The 16,261-nt window shown below is 38.8% G+C and overlaps 1 protein-coding gene across 1 annotated transcript in view; it reads right to left on the bottom strand.

Moving 5' to 3' along the window:
* Positions 1 to 677: 677 nt before the first annotated feature.
* LOC124799259 (COP9 signalosome complex subunit 2) overlaps positions 678 to 16,261 on the bottom strand; it is a 101,761-nt gene continuing 86,177 nt past the window's right edge. Inside the window, exon 9 of the mRNA XM_047262822.1 lies at positions 678 to 1,205. Coding sequence (XP_047118778.1) covers positions 1,061 to 1,205 — 145 coding nt within the window. The 3' untranslated portion in view covers positions 678 to 1,060. The remainder of the gene's footprint in view (positions 1,206 to 16,261) is intronic.

The following is a 16,261-nucleotide window of genomic DNA, read 5'->3' on the forward strand; positions in this document are numbered from 1 at the left end:
GATAGTTTGGCTGATACTTAAACCATACATTGTGATAAAATGGTGTGTGTTGCAGGTTTCCATCTACATGTGTGTGTGAGCGAATTATCAGACTACTATAGTAAAATTTCATCACTCCTGCATTTTGGTACACAACATCATCAATAGCAATTTCACTGCCAGCTGAAGTGCTGTTCTTTTAAACTATCTATTCAAATGTTCACCACTTTGTGAGCACAAAACATAGGTTATTTGCTAAATGTTACTTTTCAAATCCCTGATAGTTTGGCTGATACTTAAACCATACATTGTGATAAAATGGTGTGTGTTGCAGGTTTCCATCTACATGTGTGTGTGAGCGAATTATCAGACTACTATAGTAAAATTTCATCACTCCTGCATTTTGGTACACAACATCATCAATAGCAATTTCACTGCCAGCTGAAGTGCTGTTCTTTTAAACTATCTATTCAAATGTTCACCACTTTGTGAGCACAAAACATAGGTTATTTGCTAAATGTTACTTTTCAAACACATTTAATTTTGTAGACATTCAACAAAATTCCTGTTAACTATGCTTGGTACACTCAAACATACCAGCATTTTTGCACACAGGGATATAAATAACATTAACTGATAAAAGTTAACCAAAGAGTCCTTCAAACACTGAAAGGTCATTCATAATGTAACAACACATGTTAAGGACAAATAATTTTCTTTTACTCCTTTGGAAGAAAGCACATTGTTTGTGACAGCTGCAAAATTCACGTTTTTAGCTTCTGTCATCCCTCACAGCAACAGATGCACACAGCAAGAGTACATATTATAATTTAATGTTGCTTCACTTAACACCAACTGTCATTTTACTAGTATTTCACATTTTAAAAATCACAGAAAATCTGTCTTCTCATTCTGGAGGAAAGTAAATGCCCTGTAGCAGTGCTGTAGAAACAATGGATGAAATGAAGAGTATCATTACTATGTGAAATGACACTGCTGAAGATATGAAGACTTCAGCCCCATATGCGAGTTTCACACAGAGGAAACATCTGGATGGAGGGAAGGAGAAACTGTGTAGTTCCTACGCCATTTTGTTGACAACTGCCACATGTAGGGTTGCAAGCTGTGACGTCCACTTGTCCAGTGCATAGTACCTCGTAGCACACAGTGACTGCTTGTCCAGCTCCAAAACCTGGTTTACCTGGTCTATGCGACCACGGATGGTGCTGTTGGCAAAATTAAAAGTCATTAGGACAAATAATACGGCAAATCTCTTCTAAAGTGAGAATAATGCATAAAATAATAAAACACACACACACACACACACACACACACACACACACACACACACACACACATATCCATCCGCACATATACACACACAAACATATTTTTCCTACGTGGAATGTTTCCCTCTATTATATTCATATGATATTTTTCCTACGTGGAATGTTTCCCTCTAGTATATTCATATCATCATTAACTCATTTATGTCCTTGTTTCCAGGGAGAGTGGCATATTTTTCCGGCATAAACTTCAAGCTAGCCATAACATAAAATTGCAATATTCAATACATATTACTACAAAATTTCGGGTCAGACTTACATATGAGTCATATCATTGAATTTCTTCCGTACAAAGCCTATTTTACTATTTTGGCATGAAAAAACCCTTGTTCCAACAAATTAATAAAGGGAACTCTGGATCTCTGGTCAATGAAATTACAAAATGTTTTTGATTGTTTCGTGAGCCGCTGGTCACTATTTGTCTAGGTGAACAGAGATTACAATCACCTTTATCATGCCAAAAATTAGGCATGTCATTCACAGAAGCTACTGTGCTGGTCCAATAGGGCAAGCAGTGATCTTAGGTGGGTAGATGGTGGTAACGTGAAAAAAAGCAAAGTGAAAGGGGGAAGAACAGCATATGAGGAAATTGGAGAGGGTGACAATGGTGTGGCCTGTGGAGGTGCACGCAGGGGATGTAGCTGGTAGGTAAAGGGCAGGGGAATCTGCATCTGTAGGCAGAGGTCAGTTGCTTATCTCTACATTTGTAAGTAGCTGTTACGACTGCATAATTTCAGGGCTTACACCTTGGCTCTGATTGGTTACACAGGTAACAAAGTCAGCAAAGAATTTTATTACTTTGGCCGAGACATGAACAAGGTCCACATTCTTACTTTTTAGTGGCTTAATGATTTTTGTGATTGTGTTTTCAGCTACATCTAGGAAGAACTCTGAATTTTGTGGTCAATGAATCAAATTTAATATCATCTGTCTCACTGCTGCTGTCATTAGGGAGATAAGTATCATTTGCCTTAGAGAGTCTGCTTCATGCCTAGCAATGCTGCAGAGTGTTCCTACCTTGTTCCAAGAATTTCAAATTTTTTTGTGCACAGTACATGGTTTTACCTTTTCAATGATGTGGCGAAAGATTTCGCAACAGTGTTTGTAGCACATTTTTAAGCCTTGATTAAAGCTAATTCTCTACATCAAATAAAGCTCCTATTGTAGGATGATCTTTATCACACATGCTGTCCCTCTTTTTTATACTGTCATTTTCCTTAAGCTATTATTTTAAAAAACCTGGATTCTTAATGCTGTAAAAATATTTTTTGGAAATAATTAAATTTCCCATCTACTTTGTGTACATGATAAACCACTTTCCATTCTTCAAACTGTAAATTCTCCCACAATGGTATAACTGAGATAACATTTACAATTCTGTGGAATTTTACTTTCCCATTTGTAGTTAATCCAGACTGACGGGGATGCATTATTGCTACCATCTGGACATCATCATGGTCACATAAACACTGTAGGGTACACATCTGTTTCATGAAAGACAGACAGATTTAGAGACAAATTATCAACCATCGTTGCACTGTCATCCTATTCTTATTGGGGATGTTGCTGTGACAAGGAAACACAGGCTAGGTAGCATTAACTCAAAGTGCCCTCAATCAGATCTATTGGAGATTAATTGAAACTTACACGTACAATAGTCTCCCTATTATTTTTTCACTTTGGTACACCCTCTCATTCACTAAAGAAGTTGAGAAGTTTTCCCATTGGGGAGGCCTGTAGACAGTCAGAAATGCTTTTTGCGTGTTTCAATGTTTATTATTGAACTGCTCAGTGAAGAGCTCACTGAGGACTGTGACCCAGGACTTTTTATTCTACTATGTCTGTATGTTGCCATTCCTCATTCATTATTTTAAGCTGGAAATATTATTATAATAAATTTTATCCATCCAGGTGTACCTGTTCAATTTCTGTGACTTCCAAATGATGTTCAATTATGCATGGTATATCTGTAAAAGCTTTTAGATTTTTCATTGTTACATACTGATGTGCAAAGCTCATCTTTATAACACAACAATCGTATCTTTTGATAGAGAAGTACAAATATTGTAATTGTTACCATTTGTACTGTCCAAACTACCTTTCCATTTCTCCACTGATTGTTGTAACAGCACCTACAGCTTCTTGACAGCTTTGTCTTTCACAAACATTTACGCTAAAAGGCCAAACGAAAATTACAGGGAATGGCCAGAAAATGCCTAGTTACACAGAAATGTTCTGTAAATTAGCTTTGCAAGTAACTTCTCACCAAAAAATTCAGATGTAAACCATCTCATATGTGGCGCAAGCATGCGAGGGGAGGAGGATCAATCACACGTGCATAATCGTCCCACCCTCTTGGGCAACACCTGAACCCCTGCGTTTACTTGTTCAAATGAAGACTTCACCCAGCACTTACTGTATCATTCTAAAAGTAATCTTGAAATTTGGATGAGGAGTGTTCCCAGTAAAGTGCCTGATGTTACGCTCAATTGCATATTTGAGGTTCCTGGCACCTACAGAAAATCATTACATGGCAATCTTTACGAAAATCTTTCTACATAGATGAAATCTATAGGCATTTGCAAAGGGGGGGGGGGGGGGGGGGGCATGAATCCAGGACACACACTTTTTATTCAATCTATAATTCTCCACATTTCTAGAAATACTTAACAGTGAATGGACCACATTGTGGTTTTGGTCTATCCTGGCATTATATTGCTGAGAGTGATTATAAATACACTCCTGGAAATTGAAATAAGAACACCGTGAATTCATTGTCCCAGGAAGGGGAAACTTTATTGACACATTCCTGGGGTCAGATACATCACATGATCACACTGACAGAACCACAGGCACATAGACACAGGCAACAGAGCATGCACAATGTCGGCACTAGTACAGTGTATATCCACCTTTCGCAGCAATGCAGGCTGCTATTCTCCCATGGAGACGATCGTAGAGATGCTGGATGTAGTCCTGTGGAACGGCTTGCCATGCCATTTCCACCTGGCGCCTCAGTTGGACCAGCGTTTGTGCTGGACGTGCAGACCGCGTGAGACGACGCTTCATCCAGTCCCAAACATGCTCAATGGGGGACAGATCCGGAGATCTTGCTGGCCAGGGTAGTTGACTTACACCTTCTAGAGCACGTTGGGTGGCACGGGATACATGCGGACGTGCATTGTCCTGTTGGAACAGCAAGTTCCCTTGCCGGTCTAGGAATGGTAGAACGATGGGTTCGATGACGGTTTGGATGTACCGTGCACTATTCAGTGTCCCCTCGACGATCACCAGTGGTGTACGGCCAGTGTAGGAGATCGCTCCCCACACCATGATGCCGGGTGTTGGCCCTGTGTGCCTCGGTCGTATGCAGTCCTGATTGTGGCGCTCACCTGCACGGCGCCAAACACGCATACGACCATCATTGGCACCAAGGCAGAAGCGACTCTCATCGCTGAAGACGACACGTCTCCATTCGTCCCTCCATTCACGCCTGTCGCGACACCACTGGAGGCGGGCTGCACGATGTTGGGGCGTGAGCGGAAGACGGCCTAACGGTGTGCGGGACCGTAGCCCAGCTTCATGGAGACGGTTGCGAATGGTCCTCGCCGATACCCCAGGAGCAACAGTGTCCCTAATTTGCTGGGAAGTGGCGGTGCGGTCCCCTACGGCACTGCGTAGGATCCTACGGTCTTGGCGTGCATCCGTGCGCCGCTGCGGTCCGGTCCCAGGTCGACGGGCACGTGCACCTTCCGCCGACCACTGGCGACAACATCGATGTACTGTGGAGACCTCACGCCCCACGTGTTGAGCAATTCGGCGGTACGTCCACCCGGCCTCCCGCATGCCCACTATACGCCCTCGCTCAAAGTCCGTCAACTGCACATACGGTTCACGTCCACGCTGTCGCGGCATGCTACCAGTGTTAAAGACTGCGATGGAGCTCCGTATGCCACGGCAAACTGGCTGACACTGACGGCGGCGGTGCACAAATGCTGCGCAGCTAGCGCCATTCGACGGCCAACACCACGGTTCCTGGTGTGTCCACTGTGCCGTGCGTGTGATCATTGCTTGTACAGCCCTCTCGCAGTCCGGAGCAAGTATGGTGGGTCTGACACACCGGTGTCAATGTGTTCTTTTTTCCATTTCCAGGAGTGTACTATGCTCTTCACAACTGCTACACAACTTATGAGGGTGGTTTGGCAAAATCTCTGAACAGCATAGAAAAAAAAGTGCTTACATCACTGAAACTTTTTTTATTTTTCAATGTAGTCTCCTTGTAGATTAATGCACTTGATCCTACCTCTACAATGAGTTTCCTCCAGGTCTGCAAAATAGTTGTCAACTCTGGCTATCAATTTTTCATTTGAAGTGAATCTTCATCCACTAAGCAAAATTTTCAATTTTGGGAAGAGATGGAAGTCTGATGCAGCCATTATTAGGTGAATAAGGCGAGTGTGGCAACAATTCATACATTAGTTCGTGTAATTTTGCCATGGCGACGGCACGCGTCAAGAGTTGCGGCACCCATCTTTGAGATAATTTTTTCATTTCAGATACCCTTTCAGATGACATCTGGCAAGGGTGAGCAATTTCACGCACTTTCAATTGGCAATCCTCCATGACCATTTTGTGCACTTTTGCAACAATTTCTGCAATAGTGACACATCTTGGCAGATCACTGCGCGGATCATCATCTAAGCTCTCCCAATCAAATTTAAATTCATTTGTCCACTTGGCAACAGCTGAATATGAAGGAGCAGAGTCCCCCAGTGTATTCTGGAAATCAGCATGAATGTCCTTTGCTTTCATACCATTCTTTACAAAGCACTTAATCATTGCTCGAATCTCTATTTTTTCCATCTTCGCAAATCACTATGTGGGAACAACAGAATGACATCACCGTCACTGTGCTCTTCCAAGAGCACTGACATGGCACATATTTACAGGCAACCGTCCAATGAACATCACAAACAACTCATTGCATTAGGGCTGACCTCTTGTAGTGATTCCGAGAACTTTTCAAACCACCCTCGTAGAACTATTTGTTTGTCATGCCGCTGGTGGAAAAATTTTGCTATTTCCGCAAGATGAGTGGGAGCTTTGGTGCAATTCTACAATGAAGACAGGTGTGGTGGACCTTTGCCGAACAAAGTCAAATTGGGTTCCTAACTTTTCTCTGTCATTTACTCACACACATCGTTACTGAGTTGCATTAAATGCTCTGTCCTACACCCTAGAGCCTGGATTCCATCTCCAGTTTTCTGGACCTTCCTTCCCTTCTCATCAACAGAACGTTTTTCCACAAAATTTCCATCAAGAACTTTCTCCTCCGAATGCAAAAACATTTCGTTCACTTCGACCTACAGAGAGAGGAACGACCACTATAATAAAAAAAAGAAAAATCGGAGCTTGCACGGAAAGATTTAAGTGTTCATTTTTCCAACAAGAATGAAACTGTAGAGAAATAGTCTGAAGGTGGTTCAATGATCCCTCTGCCAAGCACTTGAGTGTGAATAGTAGATTAGTCATGTAGATGTAGAATATGAGCATGGCATCACCTTCGACTCTACACAACATAATCAGCTCAATAATACCTCTTTCATTCACACACAGATTAGAATTAGGTTGCTGCTTGCTGGGACTACAATGAGCTTCACATGAACACAGAGACTGTACTAGACAATGAAGACAAGACCATTTCCTACAGTAAGACTGTTTTCCTACACTTCAGCTATGGACCCAAAGGTCTCAAATGGAAACACAACATTTCCTGTACTAGAAACGGAAACAGAATGGCATGAAATTCAACCAAACTTAGAAGATATGTTATCTAGAGGAACTGACATCTTCAAGAGTGCAGCAACACAACTCAACATGCAGAGATAGAATTATAGAGTTCTGAAACACTCTGGCAGCTCAACAACTTGTCAGACTGATGGCATGGGATGTGTTCCACCAACAAAAAATGTTTGTGAAAATTTGGTATTTCATCTTTTCAAAATGTTTCCTCATTTGTAAACAAGACTGAAGATACAAACAAAGGATTTGGCAGCTCTTGCAAGAAGTCACTGGAAAATGATCTTCCCTGTTCAATTATTGGTAGGCAAGGGCCCTGTACAAGTGTGAGATGATTCAAATACATCAACTGTCCCATGTGGTAGTACAACATGTATCACACGCCAAGGAATAATCATGTGCCGCTACCTGGATTTGTTTTGACAGGCAGTCTGCAGAATGCTTTCTTCCTGGTCAGGGATATGAGCAACTGTAGATCTGTGTCAATCCACATTTTGCAGAGCTATGGAGCCTATTCCAGCAATGCCACAATGAACAGCATATGATGTATTCTACCCGAACACATGTTTTTATATAGCCACATATCTATTACCATTCATGTGACCTTACATTTGCCTACTCACAAAATGAATATTCTAACTCGGGTAGATGGAACATTCATTAGGTAGGTCAACTCTACTACACAGAGGAAACATTCAAGACAAACTAATCTCAAATGTATATGAATATCAAATTATACAAAAATGACTTCATGACAACATATCACCACTGACAGTACAATGACTTAATCAGGTGGAGTGACTTGCAATGAGATAAATCACAAATGAATTTTAATTAGTGATTAAACACTTCTGTTGACTTTTACCTTTAATGTATTGACCTTAAGCTCCGATTACATTATGTGTAAAATGGAGGAGTTTTGGACATATGTCTATATGGTCTTTTTTATTTTGGTCTAATATGCCACAAATGTTTGTAAAGGTATTTGTGAAAAACACTGGAAATGTCAAATTCTTTAAGTCTCAGTTTTCTTTTTTTAATCTTTACAAAAGTAAAGAATCAGAAATGACCTGGCCAAAAGCACTTATTTTTGTTGATGTGAAACGCCATTATTGCCGTAGCTCAGATGTTTTTCTATTTTACATTTTTAATTTACAGTATCACACTTTTTACTGGTATTTGAATAAAATATTCTTTTGAATATTTTATAACTATTCTGCAATTTTTTGATTTTTAATTTTAATTTTTTCTGTTGCATTTGATGGATGTGTCACAATGAGGGCATATTTACAAAACATTATGTTAAGAAGAAGACATCAATAATCACACTATACTATAAAGAGCCTACAAAATACAGCACAAGAAACAGGAGTTCACACATCATTTGAGAAGGCTGAGATCCACCTATAATCAGCCACATAACAGTAAATAACAGGAAAGTGAAACAATTTAAATAGCAGCTGAAATTTTAACATACAATTTGGATAAGAAACGTGCATGGCAAGTAATAACTAACAAAATGATAAAAAGCTCAAAAATTAACATGGTATACATACAATAAAAAATGTCTTAACAATCAAAATTAAATTAAAACATTACAAGGCGGTGGTTCAACCAGAAGTGACATAAGGAAGTTAAACTCTTTTAAAAGTTACCTAGAAAAACAGAACCAACAAAAATCCTAAAAGATGAGAGAAGAATAGCTAGAATGTACATAAATTCAAAATATCAAAAAGATGGACAACGGTGGATAGTGCCAAATGAAGTGGTGTAGTTAGTTAGTTACTTGTTCCATTGATCAATCTCTCAGTAATGATTATGAGGAGGAAATGACAAGTGCATAAGAAATGCACACATGAATCAAAGGGGGGGGGGGGGGGGTAGCTTAAAATTTTTGTTACCTACCCCATTCCCTTAAGTGGCACAAAATGCATATATTATATGTACAGATTTATTTATTTCTATTAAAGAATTCATCTGTGGTACAGAAGGAGATTTCCAGGGGAAATGATTCAATTTATTTTTGAAACTATTACCGCTGTCTGTCTGACATTTTATTTCATCTTGTAATTTATTGAAAAGTTTTACAGCAGCATATTTTACCCCTTCCTGTGCCAAAGACAGGTTAAGTTGAGGATAGTTTAAGTCTTTCTTTCTTCTGGTATGATACGCATGAATGTCATTGTTTTTAAACTGATCAGTATTGTTGAGAACAAATTTCATTACTGAACAAATGTACTGTGAGGCTGTTGTAAGAATTTCTAGCCTTTCAAACAGATGCCTACAAGATGTATGACTATGAGCCCCACATATTATTGTAACCACTTTCTTTTGAACAATGAATATTTTTTGCCTAAGTGTTGAACCAGCCCACAATATTATTCCATATGACATCAGAGAGTGGAAGTATGAAAAGTATGTTAGGTTATTAATTTCTATATCCTCAAAATTGGCAATTATTCCGATTGCGAAAGTTGCTGAACCTGGTCACTTGAGGAGACCCAAAATATGAATTTTTCAACAGAGTCTCATCTACATATACAGCCAAAAACTTAGTATGCTCTACTCTGGCTATTGACTTCTGTTGACGTGTTATATTTGTTGAAGGAACTGTGCTCCTTGAGTAGATAATCGGATGTACTGTGTTTTTCAAAGTTCAGAGCAAGTCCATTCACGGAAAACCAATCAATAACTTTTGCAAATACATTATTTGTATCATTTTCTATTGGAGTATCTTTTACTGGATTAATAATGATCGTATCATTGTCAGACAGTGTCAATTTAGCTTCTTGTTTCAGTTAAGAAGAGCAGTCATTCCTATACATCAAGAACAAAAGGGGGACCCAAGATCAAACCCTATGGAACACCTAATGTAATTTCACCCCAGTTAGATGAAGTGGGAAACTTTCTTAAATCAGTTAAACCACATAAAGAAACTTCTTGCTTCCTTATGTGTAGAAATGACTAACTACTCACATGCTGATCCATTTATACCATAGAATTGTAATTTCTCTAACGTAATTTCTCAACTGATTTGGGTAAGTCATAGAAAATTCCTACTCGTGACAGTTTACTATTTCTAGACTATTATGTGGGCAGTGCAACTGTATATTGTAGTCTCAGTGGAACAGCATTTTTGAAATATGAAATGTGATTTACTAAGTATTCCATTACGGTCGAGATGGCTAATCACACTTGAGTACATTACTTTCTTGCGGATTTTTGAAAATGCTGTAACCAAGGATGCTGGGAGGTAATTACTGACATCTATGGTGTCCCCTTTGTTTGTAGACAGGCTTGACAATGGCATATTTTAACCTGTCTGGGAAAATATCTTGAGTTAGTGATGCATTACATTTGTGACTCAGAACATCAGCTGTAACTGCCCCACATTGTTGTGATATCTTGTTAGAGATGTCATCTACTCCAACAGAACATTTATTTTTCAAAGATTTAATGATTTTGCTTCTTTCACAAGAGGTTGTTAGATGAAAATTAATCTAACTAAGATTTCCCAAAACTGACTAGGTTTTTCCAAAACTGACTCTTCCATGTACTGCTTGGCTTTTTCTTTTGAACTATTCTCACAATTTTTTTCACCTACAATTAAGAAATGGTTGTTAAGTACATTAGCTACTTGTGTACAGTTGGTTAAGATTGTCTCATTCTCTTTAATAGTACTACTACCTATCCCAGTGGTTACTTTTCCTGTCCCCCTTCTAACAACATTCCATACTGATTTGATTTTATTGCCCGAGTTGTTAATTTCATCTCTAATAAACATATTTCTTAATTTTCTGACAACTTTTCTCAGTATGTTACAATAATTTTTATAGTATAAAATTACTTCTATGTCTTCACTAATTTCTGCTGTCTCATGTAGTTGTCTTTTTCTTTCTGAAGATACTTCAATATCTGTAGTAACCCACCGTTTCTTTGAAAGCTGTTTGGTGTTACATTTAGTATTTTTTTTTGGGTAACAATGTTCAAAAAGGGATACAAATTTATCAAGAAATATGTTGCATTTATACTGGGAGGCATTTCGATCATTATGCACATCTCCCCAATTAACATTTCTTAAACTTCCTCTGAAGTGCTTTGGACAACCTTACACTTTTGTTTAATGGTTTCTGAACTGTACACCCCACTAAGTTTTGTAAGTTAATCAATTGTGCATCATGGTATGATAATCCAGCGAACTGGAAAAAAAAAGGATCTCTCTTCCTGGTCACATTATGAGGACACCAGAAACCTGATTACCCAAAAAAATTATAAAGAATTTTTGGGACACAAAGCAACAAGTACGATGGATAAAGGGCTCCAGGGAGAATATGAAAGAGCTAGAATTAATCCCGGGCAATTCACAAAACTAAACAGACTTTAATAAAACTGAAAAACATAAAAACAAGATTTAAACAAAAAATAGACAGATGGAAAATAATGAAGAGGTTATTTACAGCTGAGGGAATGACAAAAAAAAAATCAGGATGAATGAAGAGATACTGGGCAAATCAGAAAGAAAACCTACTGAAGAAGACGGCTAGAAATGATTGCCTGAAATAGTCCAACAAGGCTGTGAAAGTAGAAGATGACGAAAGAGATTTATCACAAATATTTAATAATCACTTCTTAGATTAGAAGAATGGCATGGTCACTGCAAGCATTAAAGAAAGAGAATGCACAAAAAAAGCAACACTGCAAGCATGCACAGGTAAATCACAAGAACTCTTCAGCCTGATAATTAAATTAAGAACCAATGTAATTAACTTCCTCAAAGCCATTAATTCTCACGGAATTGACAGTAGCTCAAGTAATGCACTGAAATCCTGGTCTTCACTTACATGCAACATATACAGTCGCATATGCAAATATACTGCTATCATGGGATAGCAGATTGAAATATAAATAAAGAATATGTTGTCCGTTGTGGGCTGTACTATGCATTATTAAAATCATGCTATTAGCTAATTTTGGCCATGAGCCATTGTCAAGCCCATCCACTACACAAAGTATTAAATATTGTGTTCTTCACACTCTTTATGTTACAAACATAAAACCAAAAATCATATTCCATTGTATGTTAGCTAATAGCATGATTTTAATAAAGCACAATATAACCTATGACGGAAATGTATTCTTTTATTAAACATTAAGAGGTTGTTGATCCCAATGGAAGTAAAATCTTCAAGACTGATCTATGCTACTGGCAGACCATTTTACAAAAAAGATGGTAAGACAGGTAAAAATAATTACTGACCAATCTCTATCTCACTAATTACCATCTCTCAGGTATTTTACAAAATAATTACTGACCAATCTCAATCTCACTACTTACCATCTCTCAGGTATTTTACAATATTATGTATGCAACCACCCAACATACCTCTTTCAAAATAAAATATTTAGTCTCATTTTGGATTTCAAAACTGTTTCTCGACAGAGCATGCTAATTTTCAGTTAATGGACCAGATTATAACAAATTTAAACAACAAAATATTGTCCACTGTGATGTGTCCAAAACATTTGATTGTGCTGTTCACAGTACTCTACTTGACAAGCTCAAACATTATAGTGTCAAAACTCTTGCTGCTGAACAATTTTCATCATATCTAGATAAAAGGGTGTAGTGTGTATCACTGAGAAACTCTGGGGTATACACAATGAATGGGCACCTTCTGATTGGTGAATAATCACTGCAAGTGTAACACAGGGATTAATATTGGGTCTTCTTTGTCCTTGTTATATAAAAATGATTTTCCACAAAACAGGGTGTCTATAAATTAGCTTTAAAACATAAGTTTAAGGTTCTGATGACTTTATAACTATACTAGATATCAACAAATGGTTTTCCATGTGTGACACAAAAACTCATTTTTTTATTATTATTATTATTTTTTTTTTAACCTTCTAGGTGATGCAATTTTGATGCAAAATCAAACATGAAAACCTGAGAAAACGTGGAGTCCACAGCAGATCTGTATTTGGCCTGGTTCACACAGGTGAGGTCCGACACCAAAGGGCAACAAAATTTTCGAACATGGTATGGAACCATCCCAAGCAACTACTGGCAAATATCATTTATGGAAACAGTTTCCAGATAGATGGATTGGACCAGATGTTCCAATTCCATGGCTGTCATGATCCCCTGACCTCACACCACTCTACTTCTTTCTGTGGGATTTTGTAAAGGATCTGGTGTACCGAACCAAGATTAGGGATCTACAAGACTTTAAGGCATGCATTCACAAGGCATTTGAACATGTCACTTGGGAGATCTTTAACAGTGCATTGAGAAAAATGGAATTCCAACTATACATTAACCATGCCATTAAGGGTGCACACATTGATGTGTATGAATGAAGAAACAAAACTTTATGAGTTGTCATATGTTGAAAACCATTTGTTAATATCTAGCATAGTTTTAAAGGTATTAAAGCCTTATGCTGTATTCATGCACACCCTATATACCCAAGAAGCAGAAGTATCTCTCTTTGTTCAATGTTCATGTATTTTGATGAAGCCTAATGGAGTAATCACCATACTGAAAAATGTAAGTAATATTTTGATGAAAATTACCAACCAGTTCCCTGGAAATGGATTGTAAATGAATTAAAATAAAAAACAGGTAAGTGCAATTCAGTGGTGCACAAGGCATGACCACACAATCAGAAAAAACAAGTTTGAGGATAATATAATAAATGGACCAGAATCCACTAAATTCTTAGGTGTTTATCTTGATAAGAACCTAAACTGGTAGTCATATGTTACCGGTCATCTTAAACATCTAGGCTCATCAACTTTTACATTATATATAATAGAAGACTTTGGAGCTAAAAATGTAAGAAAGTCAACATATTCTCCTTATATCGACTCACTAATATCTGGGGGAGGCGGAGGGGGTGAGTGATGCTAGTTCATCAAGGAACAAGTGCTTGCTCCACAGGAGCCATGATAAGGATAATATGTGATGTCCATCTAGAATCCCTTATTGACAGATCTTTACACAGTTGGGCATATAAAAACAGCCTCACGGATTTCTCTAATGAGGTTTGTTGTCAACAATCAATCAATGTTTCAAAATAACTGTTAAGACTCATAAATACAACACCAGAAGTTGAAATTATTTACACTATCTATCACTTGGCCTTGTTGTGGCACAGAAACAAATGAGGTATTTAGACATAAAAATGTTTGATCGTCTACCCAGTGACGTAAATCCTCTGGATCAATTTTAATGAAAAATGGCACACAAAAAACAAACTTCACAAGGATTGGCACTGTAGTATTTATAGCCTCTGATCTCCCATATCAGTGGAGATATGGGCAACCACTTTTTTTAGCCCCTGCATATAGGCTTCCCTGTAAGACAGTCTTCTTGTGTAGTAGTAATAGTAGCATTATCGGTTTGTCTTATCGACTGGTTTCACTAACGCAGCCCATACATCACATGGAAAAAGGCTTCCCAGCCCTTGACGTGTAGGGTGCCTGCCATGACAGATGTGTTGCAGTAGTGTCGCCTATTTTATCAATCTGTTACGCAGAGCTATTCATCCAGGTGTGCATTGCTGGTGAGACTTCGAGATGGATAGAGGAGCGGACAGACAGAGGGGAGGAGGAGATCGATGGAGAGAGGGCGGGGAGGAGGTGTAAGGTGATTGGGGCAGGAGGAGATGGATGGAGACTATTGACAGAGATCTGGAGGGAGAGGGAGTGTGCAGAGCAGAGGAGGGGGCAGGGGGTAGGAACAAGGTGTGGGCAGACAGGGCAGCAGGGTCAAGGTGGGAAGACAGGGCATAAGTGTATTGGCAGAGAGATGGGAGAAGGAGATGGGCAGAAATTGGGGGAGGAGGAGGCATTGTGTGCAATGTATGTTTAACTAGTACACAGGTAAAGCCATGAGCAAAAGGCTCGTAGATGATAAAATTAAGTTCAAGCTGGAAACATACCTGATACATACTTGAAAATGCTCCTACTTCACAGGAGAATTGTGGAATGTGTAGTTTATTTGAGTGTGGTGTTGGAGGGGGGGGGGTTGTAAAAAGGAGGACAGAGAGAGAGAGAGAGAGAGAGAGAGAGAGAGAGAGAAAGTCACTGTTGGCATGCCACACTTTTTTCCGGCAAAGTGTACTACAATTGTGAAACTGACTGACTCCATAGCATAGTGAGAAGTCGCTACTATGAACCATGAAACATGCAAATAACTAACTGACTGACCAATTGCCTCACCGCCTGCCTGATTAACTGATATACATATAATTTAGTGACACTGTTCTACAAGAAATTGCAATTAATTTTTTTTTTTTTTTTTTTCCACAAATGCTGGCTTAGGCAACTGGCATGTAATCTACAGAAGAATCATCAAGATGTGATGCATGACAAAAAAGTGAAGAAGTCAAAAGGCATGGTCAGACATCAGTGTAACTTCATACACATCATTAGCACATATGTAAATGATTTGAGTTGCAATTCTCCATGAGAGGTTGAATGGCAAAAAGTGTGCATTGGTGTTATTTGTGTTTAGTGTTGCTAACACGTCCATGTCAGTTGTTGAGTGATCACTGTGAAGGACATATATGCCATGTACTTGTGTCAGACAACATTTATCAGCACCTGACAGAGTTTGAAAGGGGTCTCATTATGTGCACCCATTTGGTCAGCCAGTTGAATCACGCAATATCCAGATACGTGAGGCATTCAGATGTGACAGTGACCTGATGTCGACAAGGTTCCGGTCAACCAAGTCTGACTATCTGAAGGGAGGATCGCCATATTGTGCACGAATCACATTGTAATTCCTTTATATCTGCACCTGTCTTCTGAGAACAAGTAATGGACTCCCTACAATGTTCTACATCATCCCATACCATTGCTCTGAGACTAGCAACATCTGGACTACGGAATTTTCACCCCCAGGTATAGGCTGCCATTTACTCAGTTACACAAACTTATGCTATCGGAGTGGTGCTGTGACCAGGAATCATGGAATACGGATGAATGGTGTTTAGCGATGAACTGTGCTAACTTGTATGACTACTGTCAATGAATATGGCAGTGACATGGTGAGAGGTCCCATTTTTCAATGTTTTGGAGAGTCACAGTAATGTTACTCCTAGCATCATGGTACTGGGAGCCATTCG

This window comes from Schistocerca piceifrons, chromosome 5 (genome assembly GCF_021461385.2).
Source record: "Schistocerca piceifrons isolate TAMUIC-IGC-003096 chromosome 5, iqSchPice1.1, whole genome shotgun sequence".
Classification (NCBI taxonomy): domain Eukaryota; kingdom Metazoa; phylum Arthropoda; class Insecta; order Orthoptera; family Acrididae; genus Schistocerca; species Schistocerca piceifrons.